General features: G+C 38.5%; 1 protein-coding gene and 1 pseudogene across 2 annotated transcripts in view; both read right to left on the reverse strand.

The window, feature by feature from the left end:
* Positions 1-3,480: 3,480 nt before the first annotated feature.
* The window catches only part of GABRG3 (gamma-aminobutyric acid type A receptor subunit gamma3), a 671,194-nt gene continuing 648,237 nt past the window's right edge, over positions 3,481-26,437 (reverse strand). The window contains exons 7-10 of one of the 2 annotated variants that reach the window (XM_007526462.3): positions 20,964-21,116; positions 10,694-10,890; positions 10,338-10,394; positions 3,481-4,372 (exon numbers count right to left, since the gene is read on the reverse strand). In XM_007526462.3, coding sequence (XP_007526524.1) covers positions 4,091-4,372; positions 10,338-10,394; positions 10,694-10,890; positions 20,964-21,116 — 689 coding nt within the window. In that variant the 3' untranslated portion in view covers positions 3,481-4,090. The remainder of the gene's footprint in view (positions 4,373-10,337; positions 10,395-10,693; positions 10,891-20,963; positions 21,117-26,437) is intronic. The other variant, XM_060179248.1, reaches the window with a different exon arrangement.
* Positions 9,992-10,089, reverse strand: LOC132535192 (U2 spliceosomal RNA; annotated as a pseudogene).

The raw sequence follows: 26,437 nt of genomic DNA on the forward strand, positions 1-26,437 counted from the left end.
ACAGTGATTATATAATGGTTAGAGGCCAGTTAGAATTCTTCAAGTCTGCAAAGGAGATCACAGAAAGTTCTCACTTGTCTACTGATAAAATGATCAAGGAAGAAGAGGTTTTATTTGTCTTGTTTTCTAGCCCTTGAGACAAAGAGTGGCCCCTGCCCCTGCCTCTAAGCAATAGCAGGCTGTTTTGCAAAGCAGCATTACATATGCCTAAACACTTTTAATAGAGAAATTATGGGTGGTTGAAAGGAATTGATGGTAAGAATCTAGAAGAACACTCACATACTATCACAAGCAATATACTTTAACAGGTCTCACTTTCTCATATGTGGCTTGAAAATGCTTTGCTATCCAGGACTGGCATTCTCTTAAGGAAGCAGGGGTCTGTAAATTTCTGTTCTCAGTTGATTTCATATAAAAAAGAATAATACTGTTTAGCATGTAGCAAATAAAATCCTGTCTCCACAATTCATAAATGTTAAATAAAAACCTGGAATGATATATAACTAATCACAGAAATTGGAAACCCTCCAAAGTGGGTTATTTGAACTCTGTTAATTTAAGGCATATGTTGGATAAATTGGGGGCAGTATTAGCTGGGTTTAGTGTAGAGTGACATTGTTCCTCTCTGTCCAGTATCTAAGAGTCTTTGCTCTGGCCAGTGGCGGTGTGACTTTGAAAAAACTAAAATTACCAGGTTCTGAAGTGACATCTTACTCTAATTCTCTTAATTCAAGATCCCCCCCCATCCCTCCCTTTTTTTTCCCTTCCCTCCCTCCCTCCCTCCCTCAGCCAGGATGCAGTTTAATATCAAGACAGTCACAATGAATATTACTACAGTGGAGAGAAGTATGGAATTCTAGTTAAAATATGCAACAGTCATCTCCATTCTGAGTACTGAGAATCAGAAATAAGTTAACATATTTGGGATGTAGGTACTCAGACAAATGTTTTACGGTTAGTTGCAAACCAACCCTTCCCAAACACTTCTAGGTTCTCTATGCACAACAGACAAAGGGGAGCTGTTAGGGCAAGTGCTCTAGTATGACAGTCTTGTCCCTGTGCCTCGTATATAGTCTCAACAGCCATCAACTTGAAAAAGGACAACCCTTCAGTTAGAGTGATGTCTTCTCCTCACACTCTCCCACAATCTTCCTCTCTCTTGCTCCAGAAAGAAAGCATATGCACACACAGTAAACCTAGAGCTCTGTACCTGAACAAGGTGCATATCACTCTGTTATATATGGAAATGACTCATCTCAGGAAGAAGGGACTGATAACATGAACTTGAATCATGAGACCTTTAGTGAAATAGTGAGTTGGCATGCTATTGGAGATATCTTTTCCATTCCTCTTAGATCACTTAATGGATTGACTGCTTTATGTGTAGAGATCTATTTTATCTCCTACGAGTGAACATGTCTCAGACTTTCTGTGCTTGCATATCTCTTTCATGGAAAATTATTTTTTTCTTTCTGATTAGTGACCATCTGATTAATAAATGCTAGTGATTTCCAGAGGATGAGAATTTGGAAAATCATATTTTCTCACCCTTTTGTAGAACTGTTGTGTTTCAACTATGAGGACAACTCAGACTGGGGAGGAAAGATTTATCAGGCTCAGAAAACAGAGGCTATTGGCATCCATATTGTATATGTATAATTTTATAGGAGTTGTGAATAGTATCCAACTAATAAGTGGCTTTGGACAGAGAGTATCAAAATAACACTGGGCTGGCGCAAAGCACAAGGACCGGCATAAGGATCCTGGTTCGAACCCCGGCTCCCCACCTGCAGGGGAGTCGCTTCACAGGCGGTGAAGCAGGTCTGCAGGTGTCTGTCTTTCTCTCCTCCTCTCTGTCTTCCCCTCCTCTCTCCATTTCTCTCTGTCCTATCCAACAACGACAACAACAATAATAACTACAACAATAAAACAACAAGGGCAACAAAAGGGAATAAATAAATAATAAATATTTAAAAAATTTAAAAATAAATAAAAATAACACTGGGTGAAGATGAACTAAATCTATGTCATAAAAATTACTTTAGGTCATTTCCTTCCCAAGAAAAAATTGACTAGAAAATTCTCTCTGTTTTTTTCTTTTAAGATATAGCAGGTTGAAATTCTCTAAATTTGTTAGAAATTACCAATTTCTGAAGTTGGAGATTGTGTTTGAAGAATATTGTGTGTCACTTGCCCTCGGAGATCTGTTAAGTAACCTTGTGGTGATGGAGTCTCCAGGATGCCCTGCCATGAGGCATCCTTTTTACTTGTAAGTCAGAAATTCCATTCAATACAATAGGTTCAAATTGCTTCTCCACACATACTCATTTATATTTAATTTTTTAAGTTATGTAAGTAGAAATTAATCATTTTTTGACTGATGTGGCAACTATCAACTCAAAAGCTGACAGGAAAGAGATGGATTTGAGTGCTTCTACAATATATACTCAGTCCTTGAAAACTGAGTCTCTATATGTAGATAGAGTTGAATTCCCTTTCTGTGCAATGTTGCCAACAAACAAAAAAAAATTCTAATTTTAACTTACTTGGGACTCTAGTGCTTCTAACACTTTTGGTGTCTTACATGCACCCATCCAACAAAATTGTGTTAAATCAGTACTTTTATATATTTTCTCTACACATGTTTGTCTATTTTCCAAGTAATAATAGATGCACAGTAGATATGTAAGATAAAATTTTATGATTTCCAGTAAAAGTAATGCACTTGTCTGCATGAGAAAGATAAGCACAGAGACTTTGGTACCAAGAGTACCAACGCCTAAACATTATTAAGTGAACTGGCAGAACTTTTATCTTCCTATTTATGGTGAGAAACTTCTGAAGATCCTTATGAAGTATAGAGTGGCATCTGGTTATAACAAGAACTAACATCAAGAAGCAAGTTGTTTTGTGTTATAAAAATATCAAAAGGGTAATAATTTCAGGGGAGATTATTCTTTGGAGTTTTTCCATGTATCCCTATTTCAAAGTATAAAATAATTTTATCAAAATATATCACTGATGATAATCATTATTCATTTTTTGCATCTAAAGTTGATTTCAAAGTGAATATTCACTAATAATTGTTAAAATTCTATCCACATTTCTTTCACAGTCTGGAATACATTTTCAAGACAAAGGTTTGAAAGGACTGTATATATCTTTGCTAGATGAACACAATTATTGAATCCATAATGGAAGAACATAATCTGGGGTTACTTTTTGTCGGATAGAATGCAATTCTCAAGTTGAACTCCAGCTGAACTAGTTTAAGAACCCAGAGTTAAAATCCTGTGAATTTTAAGTAGTTTGGAATAAAGTAATATGCCATTCTGGTGTTCACAGATAATCAGTGTCATTGACTTCAATAAAATGAGAATTTTGAAAACATTTTCCCCCCTAAGTTGGAAACTTACAAATCTCTCTCTCTCTCTCTCTCTCCTCTCTCTCTCCTCTCTCTCTCTCTCTCCTCTCTCTCTCTCTCTCTCTCTCTCCTCAAGTCTGGGGTGAGAGTATTAGATAACAGAAAGCAAGCTAAAAATGATGGTGGCAGAGAGAGCAAAAGAGGCCACAGAGAGAGAAGATTGGATTGAAACTCACTTCAGTTCACACCTGAACTCAGGCTGCCCCAAGGTATGGGGCTGACTGAGGTCAGTATGAGTGTTTCTTGGTCAGCAGATGCTCTGCACACATGGGAATTGGTGCTGAGGGCTGCAGAGGAAAGATACATAAGGGGTTTGAGCCTGAAAAAATTTACTTGCAGGTTTTACAGATTTCCTTGTAGGGGTAATCAGCAGCTACTTTCGATATCCAAAACACTGTTGATAAACATCACCAAACTACAGATTCAGTATGGAATTAGCAAGAATATCACTTAATTGACTCAATTAACTTGGGTGTATACACACGTGTGAGATACATAATAGAAATATTTGCCACATAGTGCTGTGATACTGAAAGGTAATGAATAAATTCAGATAAACTGAGCAGCGTCCTTCCTGGCTACTCTGACTGGCTACTACTGGTCTGGGGAGAGTGGAAGAGTAAAGAGAGGAAGCTTGATCGCTTTACTCATCAACACAAACAACATTTAGAGATACAAGTAGCCAACCCAATAGACCAAGTTAAAGAGCAAGAAGGATGTAGGAAAGAAGACCCGAGAATACGAGTCCAGCTCCAAGATGTCTATGTGAATACGCCCCTTTCGCCAAGACCCCGATTTGCATTCTTCGTAACAGCAGAAGAAGCTCTGACAGTCCTTGCCATCCAGACACTCATAGACACAGGTGTCTTCGAGTTCCTGCCAGTAGACTGAATTACTTAAAGTGAGCATCGCAGGTGGTGGAGGTCTCATATCAAGGAGAGAATAGTTCTGCAGGTAAAAAAAGAAGGACACCACAGTCATTACAACATGCCATGAGAATAGTCTGATGTCCATCAAGCTAAGCATGTTAAAGTTATTCACCAGATAAGAGTACACTGGCTTGCCCCAGCTCTACCCAGCTAGTATGAATCGTAGTAACCTAATGCAAGAAATAACTATAGTGTTGGTTTCAAAATTTGCATTTCTCAGATAAGGAAATCTGGAGAGGGAGGACAAACTTGTTTCAAGTTTCTGTTGATTTCTTAGTAAACACATACATATCATGTATTATCTTTTGAATGTTCAACAGTGCACAAAGTGAAATTCTTTGAGGAGAGAGGGAATATCACAGGGACATCATCACAAGGGGCTGATCTTTTCAGACAGAGATAGAATGAAACCACAGCACCATAACTGCCTTCATTGTGAGTTATTTTGCTGGTCCCATTTATAGTTGTTTTAGTAGAGACAGAGGGAGAGGGGAAGGAGGAGAAAAAAGGGGAAGGGGTGGGGGAGGAGAAGGGGGAAAGAGAGAGGGAAGAGGAAGAACAGAGGCCACAGCATCAAAGTTGTCTTCAGTGTAGTGAGGACTGAGCTCAAACCTGGATCACAGTGTGTGGCAAAAGGAAAGTTCGGACAGTAGATAGCGTAATGGTTATGCAAAGAGACTCTCATGCCTGAGGCTCCAAAGTCCCAGGTTCTATCCCCCACACCACCATAAACCAGAGCTGAGCAGTGCTCTGGTTAATAAATAAGTAAATAAAATAAATAAAAAATCTGAATCACACAGGATGACTAGTACTAATATAGTGAGATGCTTTCCTTTTTTATTTATGTTATTTTAGAAAGCAGTTCACTATATTAGAACTAATCATCCTGTGTGATTCAGATTTTTAAAAGTAATTAGTTATGAGTCATAAAATTAGTTCCCCTGGATAGTGCTGTGGTCTATCTATCTATCTGTCCATCTATCTCTGCAATGTTTTCCCTTCCTTATTCCCAAGTTGTCTCTTTCTCATGTGGAGAAGTCAATATGGAGCAGATAAAGGAGAGAGAATTATGTTTCTTAAATGAGGGGAACCACTCCTACTCATTCTTGAGAATAACTTCAAACAGATATGCCTTTTCTTCAGACAAATGTGAGCTTTTACAAATAACTATGAACTATGCTAAGAGAATACATTTATAAACCTGACGGAATATTGCAAGAGAACTAATCAGCAAAGTCACCTTTCTGCTTTGGTTCTACTCTGTGCTGGGTGAACTGAGTTTGCTGGTAGACACAGTGGAGGCTGAAGTCTAGGGAAGGACAGGCACAGAGACCCTTCCTGCTGGCTGCCTCCTTTGTGCAATGCTGCCAGAGGCCTTTCAGAGTTCATTGCAAAGCACTACAAATGGCTCTTATAGTTCCACAAACTATTTTTAAAAATATTGGAGGGATTCATGGTTTATAGTAAACTGAGTTGATGGTACATGTGTAAAATTTCTCAGTGTTCTTCAGAACACTCTCACCCTCAGCTTATGTTCTCCTCCACCAGAACATGAAAGCTCTCCTCCTCCCAGAGTCCTTTGTTTTGGTGCAATACACCAAATCCACTCCATGTTCTGCTTTGTGTTTCATTTCTGTTCTTATTTCTCAATTTCTGTCTATGAATGACATCATACCATATTACTTCTCTTTCTTTCATCCTTTTCCTCATGTGACTTAACATGATTACTTCAAGCTTAATCCAAGATGAGGTGAAGAAGGTGAATTCATCATTCTTAATGGCTGAGTATTATTCCATTGTGCATATATACCTCAATTTTATTAGCCACTCATCTGTTATAGGACATCTGGGTTGCTTCCAGGTTTTGGTTATTATAAATTGTGCTGCTATGGACATAGGTATACACAAATCTTTTGGAATAGGTATATTTGATTACTTAGGATATATCCCTAGGAGAAGAACTGCTAGGTCATAGAGTATATCCATCCCTAGCCTTCTGAGTTCTCCAGAGTGCTCTCCACTGAGGTATTTTTTTCTTTTTGTCACCAGGGTTACTGTTGGGGCTCTGTGCCTCTACAAATGCCACTTTCACCAGTGGTCACTCATATTTTTTATATATTTTTGATATAGCATGAGAGAAAGATAAAAAGAGAAAGGGAGAGAGAATCACAAAAAATATAAGGCACCCAAGGCACTGCCAGACAGTTCATGAAGCTTCTCTCCTGCAGGTGGGGTGGCAGGATCTTAAATCCTGGTCCTTGCACATGATGATGTATGTACTTTATTGGCTGAGCCACCACTCGATCCCTTTCCTTTCTACTTTGGATGACAATGTTCAAAGTTATGTGAAGTCATACACCAGAGGGAAGTAGGTGGAATTGCAAAATGTTCAAAAATCAGTGCTAGTAACCTTCTGGGATATTCTTGTATCTGCAAGTGAGTGGGAACCCAAAGAAATGTCTTGTGCTAGGAGTCAGGCAGTAGCGAAATGGGTTAAGCGCACGTGGCAAAAAGCACAAGGAACGGCATAAGGATCCCGGTTCGAGCCCCCAGCTCCCCACCTGCAGAAGAGTCGCTTCACAAGCGGTGAAGCAGGTCTACAGGTGTCTCTCTTTCTCTCCCCTTCTCTGTCTTCCCCTCCCCTCTCCATTTCTCTCTGTACTATCCAACAATGACAACAACAAGAATAACTAAGACCATAAAACAAGGGCAACAAAAGGGAATAAATAAATAAATAAATAAGAAATGCCTTGTGCTATGTTCACTAAATATTGGCAACTCTATATATACTAATGACTAGTGTGGATGCCTAGTACATACTTCTACATTCCTCCCTGACTCTTGGCATCAGGCAGAAATGAAGTATTTGCTATCCATACAGTTCTAATGTGGAAGCATTTCTTCTGGTCAGTGGTTCTGAAACCCTGCTGGGGATATCCTTTACTTTGAAGGAAGTCGGTATTTGTCAGAAAAAAAGAGAGAGATTCCTGAGTCTATTCCAGAACATCAAGACATCTATACTTTTGGACAAGATGTAACTAGAATGCCTGGCTGTATTAACTAGAAACTGTGTATATACTTTCATATTGTTCAGATAGTCATCTGCTTATTTTTTCAGTCCTCTGCCCTTATGTAGTGTCACAAAAAAAGAGAAGTCCAGTCATCATGAAAAAAAGTGACTCTGAATGGCCACAGAAAGCTCTCCATGTGTGGGGACAGCTCATTAGAGATTTAAAAGGTAATTTGAGGGAGTCACAGGCAGAGTATCAGCAAGTTTTCTGGGTACAAAAGAAACCTCCACTGGACTTCTTCTGTTTGGAACTAAAGCCCCCTAATTACTTAAACACATAAACCTGATCCAAGAATTAAAAGAGCTCTTTCTCTGCCTTTATAGCTCACTGCTTTGAAATGAAGCTAATGGTATTTCACAATATTGAAAGAAAACTTAGGATGTGAAAAGCCCTAACCAGCCATATTATATGACTTAAATACTCCTTTCAATGTACCCCTCTCAATTGTCGTTAAAATTTCAAACTCTGCCCATCTAGATATTTTAATAAATAAATCTCCAAGGTCACTCTTCTCCTAGATGGGTCTGTAACTCATTCATTTCAACTAGCCATATGCCCACTGCAGCCTGGTGGCTTCCTGGGAACTGATGCGCTTCCAGAGACAACTGCATGAGGGAGGCAGGTTAGTGTTCTGCATGTTAGGACACTGAGGTCCAGAAACATTGGAACTATTTATACCCAAAGCACATCTCTATCCCTTGTGGTCCAGAGGCTGCCCACTTCTGCTTTATACTTGCTGCTTATAGTTGCCCATGATAATCTAAAAATGTGAATCTTTCAGAGCAGAATTAGAAAAATTCACTTTAATGTCCAAATGTGGGAAAATTCTAGCTGAACCTTTCTACCTGTGTCTTCTCATCTGGCCTGACAAACTTTCTTTTGTGATTTTTAAAATTTATTTACTGGATAGGGAAATCCAGAAAGCAAGAAGGGGGGTGATAGAAAGGAAGCGAGACAAATAGACACCTGCAACGCTGTTTCACCACTTGTGAAGCTTTCCACCTACAGGTGGGGACCAGGGGCTAGAATTCAGGTCCTTGGTGCATTGTAACATGTGACCTCAACCAGGTGCACCATTACCTGGCCCCTTCTGTGATTTCTTTTCCTAGCATCTCCCAACATCAGTACACCTTGCCTTTAGACATTATTTTTTCTTATAGTTTTGTTAATGTTTTTCTTTTCTATATATTAAATTATTTTTCTTTTGTCCAGCAGAGAAGCAATTACAGAAGCCAGACCTTTCATCTTTTGTACCCCATAATGATTCTGTTCCATGCTCCCAGGGAGATAAAGCTTCTAGTGGAAGGGATGGAATATGGAACTCTTGTAGTGGGAATCGTGTGAAATTGTACACTCTTATCCAATGGTTTTGTTGATCATTATTAAATCAATAAAAATAAACAAAAGAAAAATAAAAAATAAAGGATAAAATCTGTCATTATTTCTCTCCCTCTACCCCCACACTGTGGCCAAGTGTGATAACTGGTGCACTGAGCTTCAGATGGTCAGCTGATGTTTTTGTTGTTCTGTATACCTTGACACACACACATACACAAACACACTCCCATTTCATCTTTTTCTGTTGCTATTTGGAAGTATTTGCTGGCAAAACCCGTATATTCTACAGCTGTCAAAGTGGCTTACTGAGCTGGCAAATAAGCTCCTCTGGATAGTAGTACTGCTTTGCCAAACTTGCAGCTTAATTTCAATCCCAACCCCCCCCCCCCATCACAATGAAGAAGCTTTGCTGCTATTGTGTGCTGCTCCCCCATCTTAAAGTTTTTGCTTATTAATGAGAAAGACAGGAGGAAAGAAAGAGTCAGATGTCACTCTGGTACATGTGCTTCAGGGGATTGAACTCAGGACCGCACAGTTGATCCACTGTGCCACCTCCCAGACCCTGCCTCCCTCTCTCTCTGCCTCTAAGTTTCTATCTGAAAAAGTCAGTCAGGAGAAAAAAAGCCCTGGTACTATCCAAAAACTAAAAATAAATAAATAAAAAGATAACTCAGATATAGAACGACACCCAGTCGCCTTATAAAACTTGGTTGAAATGCACTAAATATGTTACTTAATGGTTAATAGTTATAAAACTATCATGTATGGGTATATCTAAAATATTTGGGGGTGTGTGTGTTGACTATTCATAAATCTGTTGTATGGAAAAATGATAGTTCACGTGTGTGATTTTAAGTAAATTCCTCATTTTACTAGAACATACCTTTACTCATATGTTAAAAACTTAGATGCATCAATAATTAGAAATAACTGTTTAAGCTGTCAAACCTTCCTCAGTTTTATAGGACTTAATTGTACCAAAACAATGATAGTGTAGGCATGGAGCCTCAGTGATAACCCTGGAGAAAAAAAAAATCCCCCAAAAAACAAATAAGTGAAAGTTTAGATTCTAATCAAGATTGTCTGGGGTGGGGGGGCTAAAGTGTTATGTGGAAAACTGAGAAATGTTACTTATGCACCAGTTACTGTATTTTACTGTCAACTGTAAACCATTAATCCCCCCAATTAATAAAGAAAAAGAGTGCCTGAACAACAATTATGAACATAGAATGGAGTCACTAAAAACATGTTTATGACATGGGGTTCATATGTTTGAGTTACTAAACAGATTCTACACTTGATCTTAGCCAAAAGGCCGAGAGACGATGACCAGATTCTAAGCAATATACAACTCGTTATTATTATTTTCCCAAATACGTATGTATATTCTGTATACATGACAAAAAAAATCAGAAGTGTGTGTGCTCTATAAGATTAAAAAGAATAAACTTTTTTGAAGAGGTATGGGTAATACACATTGTTCTTCAGAGCACACAAGAATAATGAATAATGTGTCTTTCAAATGTAATCTTCATTTAATAAAAGCTCTAAAAAAATGCTCATAGCTATACGTACAGAGGGGGTTTGTAGGCTTATTTGTTCATGAATCCATCTTGAGTTTGAATGCAGCAACTATAAGAAAAGCAAACAACAATGAAAAAAACTGCACGGGGAACCCTGCCAGAGTAGTGACCCGAGTTAAGAGAAATCTCAGTGTTCTGGTTACAATGGCCTATATGTCATTAGGAGGTGGTGTTGAAGCTGTGCTTCACCTGAGAAGGTTCACACTCACATTGCAGAATACCTATCCTGTCTTTTCAATGTCTTGTCAAGTTGACTATTAATATACTTCTGTGTAAGGTCTTTTTGAATGAAGATGATTTCTTTCAAACTCTACTACAACTACCGTCACAGTTGCTACTGCAACTCACCGATGTTTTCTTCTTAGTGGTGGGTGGTTTTTTACAGCTTGAATAGTAATTGAGGGCAGCATACTCCATCAGAGCAGCAAAGACAAATAAGAAGCACACAGTCACGAAAAGGTCCATGGCAGTCACGTAGGACACCCGAGGCAATGACTTCCTGGCAATGGTGCTGAGTGTAGTCATGGTGAGCACCGTGGTGATGCCTGCAAGGCAACAGGAAGCAAGTTGTAAAGAACCCTGCATGGAGTCCCTCCATTGCAACATAGCTGCTTCTTTTTGTTGGACTCTTTCCTGATGCTTTTTAATTTGAATGACTATGCAATTTTGCAGGCAACACTTAACCTCAATTTTTATCACATTCTCTACTATGTAAATTAACATCTATTTATTCAATAATGTCCCTATTGTTTGATTATTTTTTCTTCTTTTGCCACCACTGGGACTCAATGCCTACCTGACTCCACCATTTCTGGTAGCTAAATTTTTTTAAAGCAGGTAAAAGACAGAGGAGTAGGGGTAAGTAGAAGAGACTCCACTGCTCATGAAATTCCTCCTTTCAGGTTTGGACTGAGGTCTTTAACCTTGAGCATGGTACTATATGCACTCAACTGCATGATAAAAATATATCAAAGTTTTTTAATTTTATTTTTAAAAGATAAAGATAAATAGAGAAGGGGGACAGAGAGCCCTGCAGCCCTGCTTCATTACTTGTGAGGTTTCCCCCTTGCAGCTGGGGCTGGGAAAGATTTTTTTTTATTAGTGATTTAATAATGATTGACAAGATTGTGGAATAAGAGTGGTATAATTCCATACAATTCCCACCACCAGAGTTCCATATCCCATCCCCTCCATAGGAAGCTTCCCTATTCTTTATCTGTCTGGGAGTATGGACCAAAGATCTTTATGAGGTGCAGAAGGTGGGAGGTCTGACTTCTATAATTGCTTCTCTGCTGGACATGGGCATTGACAGGAGAGCTATTTTTTAATGAAATTTATAGTTTATAGTTACAGTTACCCTATATAATTCAGGTGTCCAACACTGCATAGTTTATCCTGTCCAGATAAACCATTTAATTTCTTCTCCTTCCATATACAATGTGCAGACTTCCTCCTTTCTTCATGTCCTAGATGAAACATTCCTCTGTTTGAGGTGCTTTCAATTATAACACCACACTGCAGGCAGAGTTACTTAATAACATGTACCCCTACACTGTCCTTGTATCTCCTATGTACCTTTTTTTTTGCATTATCACAGTAAATTGCTTGTGTCTTAGCAGCCTTTCCAAATCTGTCTCCCTAAATAGATGTGTGATCCATAAGAGCAAAACTGCACTGTGCTTATCTTCACTCTCTTGTCACCTAGCATCATGTCTAGCACATTTTAAGCATTTCAAGGAATGCTTTACATCTTAATGCTTGTCATGATTGCATTGATTAATAAATTAACTCATAACACTCTGTTGATCTAACTTGGGTGATTTCATATTCATGGGACATCAAAGATTTCTTTTATTAAATATTTATTTATTTATTCCCTTTTGTTGCCCTTGTTTTACTGTTGTAGTTATTATAGTTGTTGATGTCATCAATGTTGGATAGGACAGAGAGAAATGGAGAGAGGAGGGCAAGACAGAGAGGGGGAGAGAAAGACAGACACCTGCAGATCTGCTTCACCGCCTATGAAGCGACTTCCCTGCAAGTGGGGAGCCAGGGGCTCAAACTGGGATCCTTACACTGGTCCTTGCACTTTGTGCCATGTGCACTTAACAGTATGATTATGACATAGAAATAGTTAAAGCTAACTCTCCTCTAGAAGGAGGAATCAAAACTGTCAACTAAGCATTTTGTGACCAGGAATCTTTTGTTTTACAATTTCAACTAGAGGGAAGAGACTCTGTAAATCACCAGAGGAAGTCAGGTGCTATTTCTCTTTATCTGAGAGAGAAGAGAAAAAAGGAAGGATGGCTGGAAGTACTAATAGGTGTAGGTGTGGCTAAGAAAGGAAATGAAGACAGTGCCATGGAAGTGAATAAAATGGGAAAACACACACAAACACACACACACACACACACACCACACACCCTCAACCTATAACTATGACCTTGAGTGAACTATGGCAGTTTCTGCTGGAGGTGGATAGGGGCAAAGAACTCATGGCAAGAATGGTGTGGGATCATACCCATATTAAGATTTTTTTTTTAAAAAATCACTAATAAAAATAAAGATACTATTATTTATTTCATATGAAATAGAGGTTCATATGAGAGATGGAGAGAAGCTAGAAGACCACTCTGGTACATGCAGTACCTGGGATGAAAGCAGGAGCTGCAGATACACAAACCCTGCACTCTGCCAGCTGAGCTAATCCCCCAGGCACCAATTTAACTTTGAAAAAGTGTGCTGACTATGCCACTCTTATGAAATCTTTAGCTAGGTAGCTTTCATTAAGTGGGGAGATTTTTTTAATTGTTATATTTAATAATATTTATTTATTAAATATTATTTATTTATTGTATAGAGACAGCCAGAAATCAAGAGGGAGAGGGAGATACGGAGAGCAGTTGCTAAGCCTTCCTGTTGCAGGTGGCCACTGGGGGACTGAAACTGGTTTGTTGTACATTGTAACATGTGTCCTCAACCAGGTGTATCACCAAAAACCACATGATTATCTCAATAGATGCAGAGAAAGCCTTTGACAAAATCCAACACCCATTCATGCTCAAAACTCTACAAAAAGTGGGAATAGATGGGAAATTCCTCAAGATAGTGGAGTCTATATAATGCAAACCTACAGCCAACATCATACTCAATGGACAGAAGCTGAAAGCATTCCCCCTCAGATTGGGGACTAGACAGGGCTGTCCACTGTCACTGTTACTCTTCAACATAGTATTGGAAGTTCTTGCCATAGCAATCAGGCAAGAGAAAGAAATCAAAGGAATACAGATTGGAAGGGAAGAAGTCAAGCTCTCACTATTTGCAGATGATATGATAGTAAACAAAAACCTAAAGAATCAAGGAGAAAACTACTGGAAGTTATTAGGCAATATAGCAAGGTATCAGGCTACAAAATCAATGTACAAAAATCAGTGGCATTTCTTTATGCAAACACTAAATCTGAAGAAGAAGACATCCAGAAATCACTCCCATTTACTGTTTCAGCAAAATCAATCAAAGACCTAGGAATAAAGTTGACCAAAGAAGTGAAAGACTTGTGTACTGAAAACTATGAGTCACTACTCAAGGAATAGAAACTGATACCAAGAAATGGAAAGAAATCCCATGCTCATGGATTGGAAGAATAAATATCATCAAAATGAATATTCTCCCCAGAGCCATATACAAATTTAATGCAATACCAATCAAAGTTCCACCAAAATTCTTTAAGAGAATAGAACTAACATTACAATCATTTATCTGGAAACTGAAAACACCTAGAATTGCCAAAACCATCTTGAGGAAAAGAAACAGAAATGGAGGCATCACACGCCCAGACCTTAAACTATATTATAAAGCCATCATCATCAAAACAGCATGGTACTGGAACAAAAATAGGCACACAGACCAGTGGAACAGAACTGAAAGCCCAGAAATAAATCCCCACACCTATGGACATCTAATCTTTGATAAGGGGGCCCAAAGGATTAAATGGAAGAAGGAGGCTCTCTTCAATAAATGGTAACATGCAGAAGAATGAAATTGAACCACTTTATCTCACCAGAAACAAAAATCAACTCCAAATGGATCAAAGACCTGGATGTCAGACCAGAAACAATCAAATACTTAGAGGAAAACATTGGTAAAACACTTTCCCACCTACACCTCAAGGACATCTTTGATGAATCAAACCCAACTGCAAGGAAGACTAAAGCAGAAACAAACCAAAGGAACTACATCAAATTGAAAAGCTTCTGCACATCCAAAGAAACTATAAAACAAACAGAGAGACACCTCACAGAATAGGAGAAGATCTTCACATGCCATACATCAGACAAGAAACTAATCACCAAAATATATAAAGAGCTCAGCAAACTTAGCACCAAAAAAGCAAATGACCCCATCCAAAAATGGGCAGAGGATATGAACAAAACATTCACTACAGAGGAGATCCAAAAGGCTAACAAACATATGAAAAACTGCTCTAGGTCACTGATTGTCAGAGAAATGCAAATTAAGACAACACTAAGATACCACCTCACTCCTGTAAAAATGGCATACATCAAAAAGGACAGCAGCAACAAATGCTGGAGAGGCGGTGGGGACAGAGGAACCCTCTTGCATTGCTGGTGGGAATGTAAATTGGTACAGCCTCTGTGGAGAGCAGTCTGGAAAACTCTCACAAGGCTAGACATGGACCTTCCATATGATCCAGTAATTCCTCTCCTGGGATTATACCCCAAGGACTCCATAACACCCTACCAAAAAGAGGTGTGTACTCCTATGTTCATAGCAGCACAATTCATAATAGCTAAAACCTGGAAGCAACCCAAGTGCCCAACAACAGATGAGTAGCTGAGAAAGCTGTGGCATATATACACAATGGAAAACTATGCAGCTATCAAGAACAATGAACTCACCTTCTCTGACCCATATTGGACAGAGATAGAAGGAATCATGTTAAGTGAGCTAAGTCAGAAAGATAAAGATGAGTATGGGATGATCCCACTCATCAACAGAAGTTGACTAAGAAGATCTGAAAGGGAAACTAAAAACAGTACCTGAGCAAATTGTAAGTAGGGCACCAAAATAAAAACCCTGTGGTGAGGGGTAGACATGCAGCTTCCTGAGCCAGTGGGGGGTGGGAGTGGGTGGGAGGGATGGGTCACAGTCTTTCCATGGTGGGAATGGTGCTTATGTACACTTCTAGTAAAATGTAGTCATATAAATCACTAGTTAATTAACATGAGAGGGGGAAAATTAATTGTATGTCTTGAGGTTTTTTAAAACACAGACTGAATCTTTTTAATATATAGGCTGTGTATTTGATATGTGGACTTTCTCAAAAGCCTAGATAGACCAAGTAGATCAGAAGCAACCAATAGCACAGCAATATACAAGATACTGGGTACTGTACAGCAAACCCTAACAAAAGGACTTTTCAAAGTTAACCCAATTACCAAATAATGTGATGATAATATTAACTATCGATTGTCTTTTGGGACCCTACAGACAGCAGGAACCTCACATCTCCACTATAGAGCCTCTACTTCCCCCAGTCCTGGAACCCTTGGATAGGGCCCACTTTCCTGTATGCCTCTCCCAATCCATATCAAATAATGTTGCATCGGCCGATTGCAACCTAATCAATGCAACAATTGCCACCTCAACATGCTTGACTTCAGACTGTGTACAGAGACTTCACGTGTGGAATTACAACCCTTCAGCTTCATTACTCGGGTGAGACCTTTCCTTTCATAGTATACTCTAATTCCATCCCAGGTGGTTCACTTTCTAACAAAGTCCCAAAACCTAGATATACACCAGTTTCTATGAGAGAGAGCATATGTTCACACATATCCATAAACTACTACAAAATATATACCTGAAAGCAGAAGTACACTAGAGTATGCAGTGAGTACCCCCCTAACACTTCCTCTCTACTATTCCAAGCTTTCAACAATTTGTTTGGCTTTGTATGTTAACTCTCTTTTCAGTCACCAGGTTCCAGATGTCATCAGGATGCTGGCCAGGCTTCCCTGGACTGAAGACCCCACCAATGTGTCCTGGAGCTCCACTTCCCCCAGAGACCCACCCTACTAGGGAAAGAGAGAGACAGACTGGGAGTATGGACCGTCCAGTCAACGCCCATGTTCAGCGGGGAAGCAATTACAGAAGCCAGACCTTCCACCTTCTGCAACCCACAAAGACCCTGGGTCCATGCTCCCAGAGGGATAGAGAATGGGAAAGCTATCAGGGGAGGGGATGGGATATGGAGATCTGGTGGTGGGAATTGTGTGGAGTTGTACCCCTCCTACCCTTTGGTTTTGTTAATTTATCCTTTCTTAAATTAAAAAAAATTATTATCTTTAATAATATTTATTTATTAAATATTATTTATTTATTTATTGTATAGAGACAGCCAGAAATAAGAGGGAGAGGGAGATACGGAAAGCAATTGCTAAGACTTCCTGTTGCATGTGGCAACTGGGGGACTGAACCTGGTTTGTTGTACATTGTAACATGTGTGCTCAACCAGGTGTATTACCACCCAGATTTATGGGTGAGATTTTTAACTTTGGTTCATCAGTAAATTATCTCATTCTTTTTAATCTTCTGATTTTTTTTTAATTGGGGGGATTAATGGTTTACAGTTGACAATAAAATACAATAGTTGTACATGTGTAACATTTCTGTTTTTCACATAGCAATTTAACTCTCTAAAACCCATGTCTAAGACCTCCACCATCATGTTCCAGGCCCTGAATACTACACCCCCCTCACCCACACACACCCCTTTGGTGCAGTACACCAATGGCAGTCCAAGTTCTTCTTTCAGTTTTCTCTTCTGTTCTTATTTTTCAACTTCTGCCCTTTAGTTTTCTAATCCAGTTATTGTCACATCTCTCTCTCTCTCTCTCTGAATATTTTATCCAATAGATTATTGAGGCTCTCCTCATCCTTCTAAATCATTTTATACTTCTACCCTATAGATGAGATCAGTTTTACATGATAGTTATCTTCAACCATTTGATGTATCTTTCAATCCACCTATTACACATTTCATTCTAGAATTTCTTTTTAAATATACATTACCTGCTGAGATAATCTGTTCTCTCATTAAGATCACATTATCCATTATTTTAAAATGTTATTAAAGTAAGTATAATCATGCTTCTATTGACTCAGCATTAGAATTGTCATAATTCTAATTATGACAATTATATACTCATAAGTCATAATTTCCTGATTCATATATTGTTTAGTAATTTACCAACAGAAAATTGGGTGATACATTATAGGGAATGTGGACTTTTTATCTGTTTTAAATGGAAGTTGAGTGCTTTCTTATTATAGATGGTTACTTTGCCAGTGACTTGTTTAGTGCTTTATTTATTTAAAAATTTACTTAGTTTTTTAATTTATATATTTTTTAAAGATAGAAACTAACAGGGGAGGGAAGGATAAGGAGAGAGAAAGACTGAGGCCAGGTGGTAGTGCACCTGGTTGAGTGCACATGTTACAGTACACAAGGACCCAGATTCAAGTCCCCAGACCCCCCATGCAGGGGGAAAGCTTCACAAATGGTGAAGCAGGATTGCAGCTGTCTGTCTGTCTATCTATCTGTCTATCTATCTATCTATCTATCTATCTATCTATCTATCTATCTATCTTCCCCTCCCTATTTTTCTCTATAGAATAAATAAATAAGGGAGTGGGGCAGTAGTGTAGTGGGTTAATTGCACATGGCACAAAGCACAAGGACCGGCTTAAGGATCGTGGTTCGAACCCCTGCCTCCCCACCTGCAGGGGAGTCGCTTCACAAGCAGTGAAGCAGGTCTGCAGGTGTCTATCTTTCTCTCCTCCTCTCTGTCTTCTCCTCTCTCCATTTCTCTCTGTCCTATCTAACAATGACAACATCAGTAACAACAACAATAACAACTACACAATTAAAAAAAAAAACAAGGGCAACAAAAGGGAATAAATAAATAAATTTTTTTTAAAAAAAAAGAGAGAAAGTTGTAGCACTGCTTCACTGCTCATGAAGCTTTCCCCCTGTAGGTGGGGACTGGAGGCTTGAACCCAGGTTCTTGAGCACTGTAATATGTGTACTCCACCAGGTGTGCCAACACCTGACCCCTTGTTCTTTATTTTCGTGATGTATCGAGACCTCCTATTTCTGTACATTCTGATATCTTCACTAAATATTCGCCCCGCCAGATATTCGTCGGGATGTGGCATCATCTAAGTTCATTTCCCACGTCTACGCTCGACCGGCCCTGCCAATATATGCGGATATCTTCGCCCACCCTGTCCAACGCTTGACGTCTCGTCACCCAATCTGGTCCCCTACGCCTACACTGAACTTCTCTGTTCCAGACTCTTGGAAACAGAGTTGGCAGTCAGCTGAGGTAAAGAACAAACACCTCATCACAGACCCCTGCAAGCGTCAACCCGGCTTTGACCTAGCACGTTATGATTGGGCCCTCCTCAATCGCTATCGAACAGGCCATGGCCGGTGCGCTGCTATGTTCCATCGCTGGGGAGCCAGAGACGACCAGAACTGCCCCTGCGGCTACAGACAGACTATGACCCACGTAGTCAACGACTGCCACCTCTCCAGATTCAAAGGGGGTCTCGAAACTTTACATCAGGCTCAACCTGACGCTGTTGACTGGCTATGGAAGAAGGGCAAACACTAGAAGAAGAACTAAATATTCTCATGTTAATGAAATATCTCTACTTTCCTAGGATGTCACTCTATTAACTGCTGGTGCTGGTGTTATTCTATCTTTTAATTCTACAATAGCAAGACACCCCCCCCCTTTTTTTCATTACTAGGACTTTATACCACTCTAGGCTGACTTTTTCAGAAAGAAAGAAAGAGACAGGGGTTATCAAGAAAGCTCACTTGGATAATGTCATGTTTGAGTTTGGCTTCCCTCCACTGCATTAGAGGAAGTTTTCATGCTATGGCTTCTTTCTCCTTCTCTCTGTGTCTCTGTCTGAAAAAGTTATCCCAGAATGGTGAAGTTCCAGAAGTGAGAAAAGAGAAAGGAAGGAAGGAAGGGAGGGAGGGAGCGAGGGAGGGAGGGAGAGAGAGAGAGAGAGAGAGAGAGAGAGAGAGAGAAAGGAAGGAAAGAAAGAAGGAAGAGACAAAGGAAGAAAGAAAGAAAGAAAGAAAGAAAGAAAGAAAGAGAAAGAAAGAAAGAAAGAGAGAGAGAAAGACAGAGAGAAAGAAGCCCCAGAGCAACAAAGCTTCCTTTAGTGCAATGGGACCAGGGTCAACCATGAGCTGAATATAGTTAAAGCAGTGTTTATCTAGCTGAGTTATTTTGTGACCCTGGTAAAGATAACATAAAGACACTTTATGCTTTTTTTGTGACACCAACTTTTATAAAGTGATCTGGTTACCCCAAGCCTAGTTCTCAACTTTGCAATATATCTTTGCTTGTAGATTTACCAATTCTCTCATGCTAGTCTGGTATTTGAAGGGGATATGACAAGCTAATATATTTGCTTAAACACAAAGTAGCAATAAGGGCAGGAAAAGGACAATGTAAAATGGAGATTTTGCAAGGATTTTTGGTTGAGGGAATCCCTTTTTTCATAATGAATTTTATTATTTTTTTGGAGGATAGCCTCTATATTCATTACACATTTAAGATTTTTCACAAATCAGAATAATGGACATTAGGCTAAATTCATATTATAAATGGAAACTGATATAAAACATGTTTGTAGGGGCTCCTTAGGTGACTCACCCACATTGTACATGTTACCATATACCAGGACCTAAGTTCAAGCCTCTGGCTACCAGGTAGGAGCAGCTGTAGTGGGGGGGGGGGCTTCATGAGCTGTGGAATAGTGGAGTAGTGCTTTCCTTCTCTTTGCCTTTGTGTGTGTATGTATCTATCAATCATCTATCTATTATCTATCTAATCTATCTATCTATCTATCATCTATCATCTGTGTATCTCACCTTCTCTCTAGAAGAAAGAAAAACAAATGGCTTCCAGGAGAAAAAGTGGAGTTATGCAAGCATGCTGTCCTAATGATAAACCTGGTAGGAAAAAAATCACATAATTCTAAAACCACTGAAATTGATTGTCTTATTGAAAGGATTAAAGGAAAGTCTACAAGAGGAACCTTCATGTATATATTCTAGCTAGAAATAATAGTCATTTTCTTATTAACTGATAAAGTTGCAATGGACAAGCAGAACTTCTTTAATTAAATAACTATTTGTACCAATATTATGTCTTCAGTCTTCCAAATATGAGTTAAGTTCAATTCTATTACATTTACATAATGAAACTTTGGACTTGGCTAGTCCCAGGATCTAACTACAGTTTTATTATCTTATAATACTTAGCATCTAGTATGGCACAGTTGACTCATTTGGAGTTCTTAAGTCCCACTTATCTTAAGTGGGGCAAGTGGAATACTATCAGAATGAACAATCTATCTTGACTGCATTATAAAATCTAGAGTTGACTCAAGTAGACTTCAAATTAAATCAGCAGCATTTGAACTAAGCCTCTTCCATAAAATGTATTTTGGTGAGTGCTTTTGTATTAAAATTGTGCAAAATTATGGGGGAATTTCTGACACTTACCTAATGCTGTTCTTGCTGGTGTAGCATCCTTTTTTATCCAAAATGACACCCATGATAAAACCACAGTCAGTATACAGGGGATGTACGTTTGAATAGTAAAGTACCCCATTCTTCTACTCAATTCAAAATATATAGTCATGACAACATAATCACCTGTAACAAAACATTGCCAAAGGTAAGACAGCTTTCATGGGCTAAAAAGCAACACAGTGAAATAATTCATAGAATTTTGTTAGATGAGTGGCTTGGATAAAAATACAAAACATCAAATTGGGAGAAAGATCAAAATGCTGGTGCTGCAAACTTAATTTTCATAGTGTCCATGAATGTGCAAGGGATTTTACTTGTCAATGTAAAAGATACAAAAGGAAAATTAATTGACAGAGGATACGGACATGCTTAACTTTTCCTTGACAGTCATCAGTACTTGGCTTACACTTTTAAAAAATATTTATTTATTTATTCCCTTTTGTTGCCCTTGTTTTATTGTTGTAGTTATTATTGTTGTCATCATTGTTGGACAGGACAGAGAGGAATGGAGGAGAAGACAGAGAGGGGGAGAAACCTACAGACCTGCTTCACCACTTGTGAAGCAACTCCCCTGCAGGTGGGGAGCACAGAGGTTGAACTGGGATACTTATGCCGGTCCTTGCATTTTGTGCCACCTGTGCTTAACCCGCTGCGCTACTGCTTGACTCCCTTGGCTTACACTTTATACACTCTAGACATTCAAGTTCTAGAAGACTCAGACATATCAAATCCCTCCCCTTGTACTGAATCCCTCCTTCTTGCCTCTTTTTTTATTGTCTTTATTTATCATATAATTTTGTTTTCTATCCCCCTTCACTCAGATAGTTCTCACATACCTTTTTTAAAAATTATCTTTATTGGGGCCAGGTGGTGGTGTACCTCGTTGAGCACACATGTTATAATGCGCAAGGACCCAGGTTCAAGTCCCTGGTCCCCACCTACAGGGGGAAAGCTTCATGAGTGGTGAAGCAGTGCTGCAGGTGTCTATCTCTCTTCCTCTCTATTCTCACCTTCCCTCTTGATTTCACACTGTCTCTATCCAATAAATACATTTATTTTATTTTATTTATAAAATAAATAAGTATTTTTATTTTATTTATTATTTTTAATTTATTAAATAAATAAATTTATTTATTGGATAGAGACAGCGTGAAATTATAAGCTTTTAAAATGAAAAACCTATCATAGAAATTCTACATTTACTCAGAAATTCATAGAAATTCTATCTATCATTCTAACCTATCATACAAATTCTACATTCTACTCAGAAACATTGTCAGAAGGCTACAGATAACACATGAAAACTATCTCTCAGTTATTTGTTAATTAGTTATTTTTGCAGGGAGTGGTGTTATGGTAGCAACATTTGGGGTAGATAATAAAAATATCAATTTTGAGATGATTTCCCAAGAAACATTTAAAATTTTAATCAAATTAGCATTGAAGTACAAAGAAATCAGAATGATTAAACGGAGTCCTTCAAAGAACGCAAACACACACACACACAAACAATATCTTTTTTCTAAGTAATGTGAATGCCATCCTGCACCATTTGCTGAGAAAATGTTATTGAGTTATGTGTTAATTTAAATATGTACTAATTTTTACATAATTCAATAAAAACTAAGCAGAAAATAGGCAACAACTAGCAGACATGAACAAAATTTGAACCAAATGTTCATAGTTGAATGATTACTTATTTCCCCCTTTCTCTTCTTTATTTTCTCTTTTTATTTTTTTTACAATTTCTTTTTTTATTTTTTATTTATAAAAAGGAAATATTGAATAAACCATAGGATAAGAGGGGTACAACTCCACACAATTCCTACCATCAGAACTCCGTATCCCATCCCCTCCCAGTAGCTTTTCTATTCTTAATCCATCTGGGAGTGTGGACCTAAAGTCATCGTGGGATGCAGAAGTGGAAGGTCTGGCTTCTGTAACTGCTTCTCCACTGAACATGGGCGTTGACAGGTTGATCCATACTCCCAGCCTGCCTCTCTTTCCATAGTGGAGCAGGGATCTGGGGAAGCGGGCCTCTAGGACACATTGGTGGGGTTGTCTGTCCAGGGAAGTCTGGTTGGTATCATGGTAGCATCTGGACAACATACTCTATGTTCCTCCTGAGGAAGATGGGTCCTGAAATTGGGGCAGCTTGGAACATTCCTACTCATGACAGAATGTGAGCTCATATCAACAGGGATGCAGAAGTTATATAGGCTCCTAAACTGAAAATGAGCTCCAGATCAGATCAAATTGATGGGGGGTTACAGTCAATAATATTTATACACCTTTCCCATATTTGGGAGCTACTCTCTTCCCTGATCCAGCTTTCTGGTCTTTTTCCAGTCATGACATCATCTCTCCAGACAATAACTTGGATCCACCTGCATATCAGATGTCACACTAGGAGGAAAAAAAAAAAACTAGTATAGTCTAGTCATTGGCCCTTTGCAATATGACTAAAATAGACCTACTAGCTATCTACAAAATGGAGACTCCACAACTCTTCATCTGTACTATTGTAACTCTCTTTTCAGCCACCAGGTTCTCTTATCTTTTTCTTTTCTTTCCTTGCTTTTTTTTTTTCCATTAAGAGTTTCACTGGGGTCCAGTGCCTGCACAACCCCACTAATATTTCTTGAAGGACTTTTTTTTTTTCCAAACATAGAGAGGGAGAGAATGGAAGAAAAAGAGAAACACCAAGAAAAGGAAATACCTCTACAGTACCATTCAGCTTTTGTGAAATTTCCCCTCTGCAGCTGGGGATTGGTGGTTTGAACCCAGGTCTTGGAACATGGTAATGGTGTGTTCTTTGCTGAGTGAGCTACCACTAAGCCCCTAAGTGCTTTTTTCAATTATCACTGTAAGTTCACGAGTAAGATAAGAGGGATAACTCCAGTGCACATACACCAATTTGCTTTAGATAACCTAACTGGTTGATGATGTAAATGAGACTGCCTACACAGGCTGAACATATCTCTTTGCCTGACTCTGAGGTCAAGTTGAACATCCCAGCATCAGCTATGAAAGTGAGGCAGCTGTCAGAGCCACATTTTGGGGTATAACTCTATAACTTAGATGTCTCTTGAAGAGATCCTGGGACTTATCCCCTACAAGATACCATAAAGAACTTCATGGTTCTTGATTTTCAACTTTCATGTAGAACAAAGACCTGGGGAAGTAGAGACAGGGATAAGTGCTAAGTTTTAGTTCCACTGTCTCTCAATGTTGCAATCATTGTAAACTTGAATGGAAATACCATGAGGGACCCCTGATACATCATAAATCTTGTTATACATTTCACTTGTTTGTGCTGGCCTCACACAAGTTAGAAACTTCTGGAAGGGGGTCGGGTGGTGGTGCACCTGGTTGGGCACACATGTTACAGTGCCCAAGGACCCTGTTTCAAGCCCCCAGTCCCCACCTTCAGGGGGAAAGCTTCACGAGTGGTAAAGCAGGTCTTCAGGTGTCTCTCTCTCTCCCTCTCCATTTCTTACTATCTCTAACCAATAAATAAGTAAAAATAATTTAAAAATTATAAAAAGAAAGAGACTTCTGGAAGGAACTGTCCATATTTTCAAAACTCTAAACCTTACAATGGAATTGTAAATGTTTAACATATTTTCTTTTTTAATTTCATTACTACTTCATTTTGGCTTCTTACTAGTATTGGCAGATTTGTGGAATGTACTTTTGATGATTAATATTTTTTCATTATTTTTGCATAATATTATTGCTAAAGAGGAATAAGTGTTAAAATACTCGTGCCATATTAAGCTACTTTTTAATTTGTTTAATTTGTTATTAGTTATTAATTTTATTAGTTATAAGATTGTAAGATCACAGTATATAGTTCCACACCACACCCACCACCAAAGTTCTGTATCTTCCCACCTCCCATAGTTTTCACAAATCTTAGAAACTGTTTGAGATTCTGAGATTTTGCTTGTTTTTCCTGCAAAACTAACGCAAATCATGTCTCTAGATTCTACATATGAGTGAAACCATCTAGAAGTTGTCTTTCTTTACTTATTTTGCTAGGCATAATCACCTTTTTGTGTCGGAGGATACAATATCATCTTTAATTTATTTATTAAGCCATTTTTAAAGTGGGAATCACTGCAGGGCAGCAACTCAGCAATAGAGTACAGAGCTTGCATGTATAAGATCGTGAGGTAGATTCCCCAGAGCAGCAGTTTTTTGGCCTCTCTTCTTTTCCTTTCATTCTTTCTGCTTCTTGTAAGTTTTAAAATTAAATAAAACAAAACTGCAAATGTTTAAAATAAATAGAGACTCACACATATATTTCTATTTGAATAGCTGATTTCATACCCATGTCCTTCATACCCATGTCCTTATATACCCTCTTTGTATAGTGCCTAAAATAGCATTTGTTAAGCATTCAGTATTTTACATGAGAAATATGTGACTACTGCATTTTTATATTGTGTCCATAATCATGTTTAATCATTAAGGAACATCAACATTTAGAACAAGTAAGTCTTAGGACATTTGATGTATACTTATTTTATATAAAAATAACAATTTAATAAAACTGTGTGGAAATGAGTGCTGGAGGAACTTGTAGACTATTCATTAGTATAGGTCACTAAGGTGAGAATAAAAAAAATATTCTTAAAATATAAATAGGGTCTATTTTCTTCAGGAATATCCCCTTAAAGTTCTTGTCTATTCATTCATTTAATTACATTATTAACCCAAAGCCTCATCTTCTCAGAACTAAAATTTTATTAGCTGGGACATCCCTCCTTGAGTCCTAATCATATGAAGAGTCAAGAATAAAGCTTACCTATCAGGGGGTTGAAAGGATGCTAGGGATCAAGCACACCATGGTGAAAGTGTCTATAAATTGCCAACTGCCGAATGTGGGATAGTATTAAAGTGTCAGGTGTCTGGGATCAAAAGAATGAGGAATACTCATATTTCAGAAAGTTTTTTTTTTTCATCCAAGAGCTCCATCAGGCTTTCAGAAGCATGTTCCCTACTGAGTTTCAGAAAAATGCACTGAGGGAAGCTTCCACATCGTGGCAATCTCTCTCTCTCTCTCTCTCTCTCTCTCTCTGTCTGTCTCTGTCTCTCTCTCCCCATCTGAAAGAGTGATCTCAGAGTGACAGATGTGATTAATTGTTTGTGTACCAGATTACCATGCCGGAAGTCCAAGAAGTACCACATTCAAATCCTGACATCACCATACCCCAGAGAGGTTGTAGGGGTTTTGTCTTTGTATCTTTCTCTTCTCTCTGTGTATCTCTCTTATTTAAATAAAACAAGATGTTTTAAGACTGTTTTATATATAGTCAGTACTAATGGATTATGTAAGTAATACTAGTGAAAACTACTACTCATCCTACTCAGACTTTACCAAAAATAAATGAATAAATAAATTGAAGTGGGGGAATACACCCAAACACATTTTAGGG

The sequence above is a fragment of the Erinaceus europaeus genome, chromosome 20, assembly GCF_950295315.1.
Source record: "Erinaceus europaeus chromosome 20, mEriEur2.1, whole genome shotgun sequence".
NCBI lineage: Eukaryota > Metazoa > Chordata > Mammalia > Eulipotyphla > Erinaceidae > Erinaceus > Erinaceus europaeus.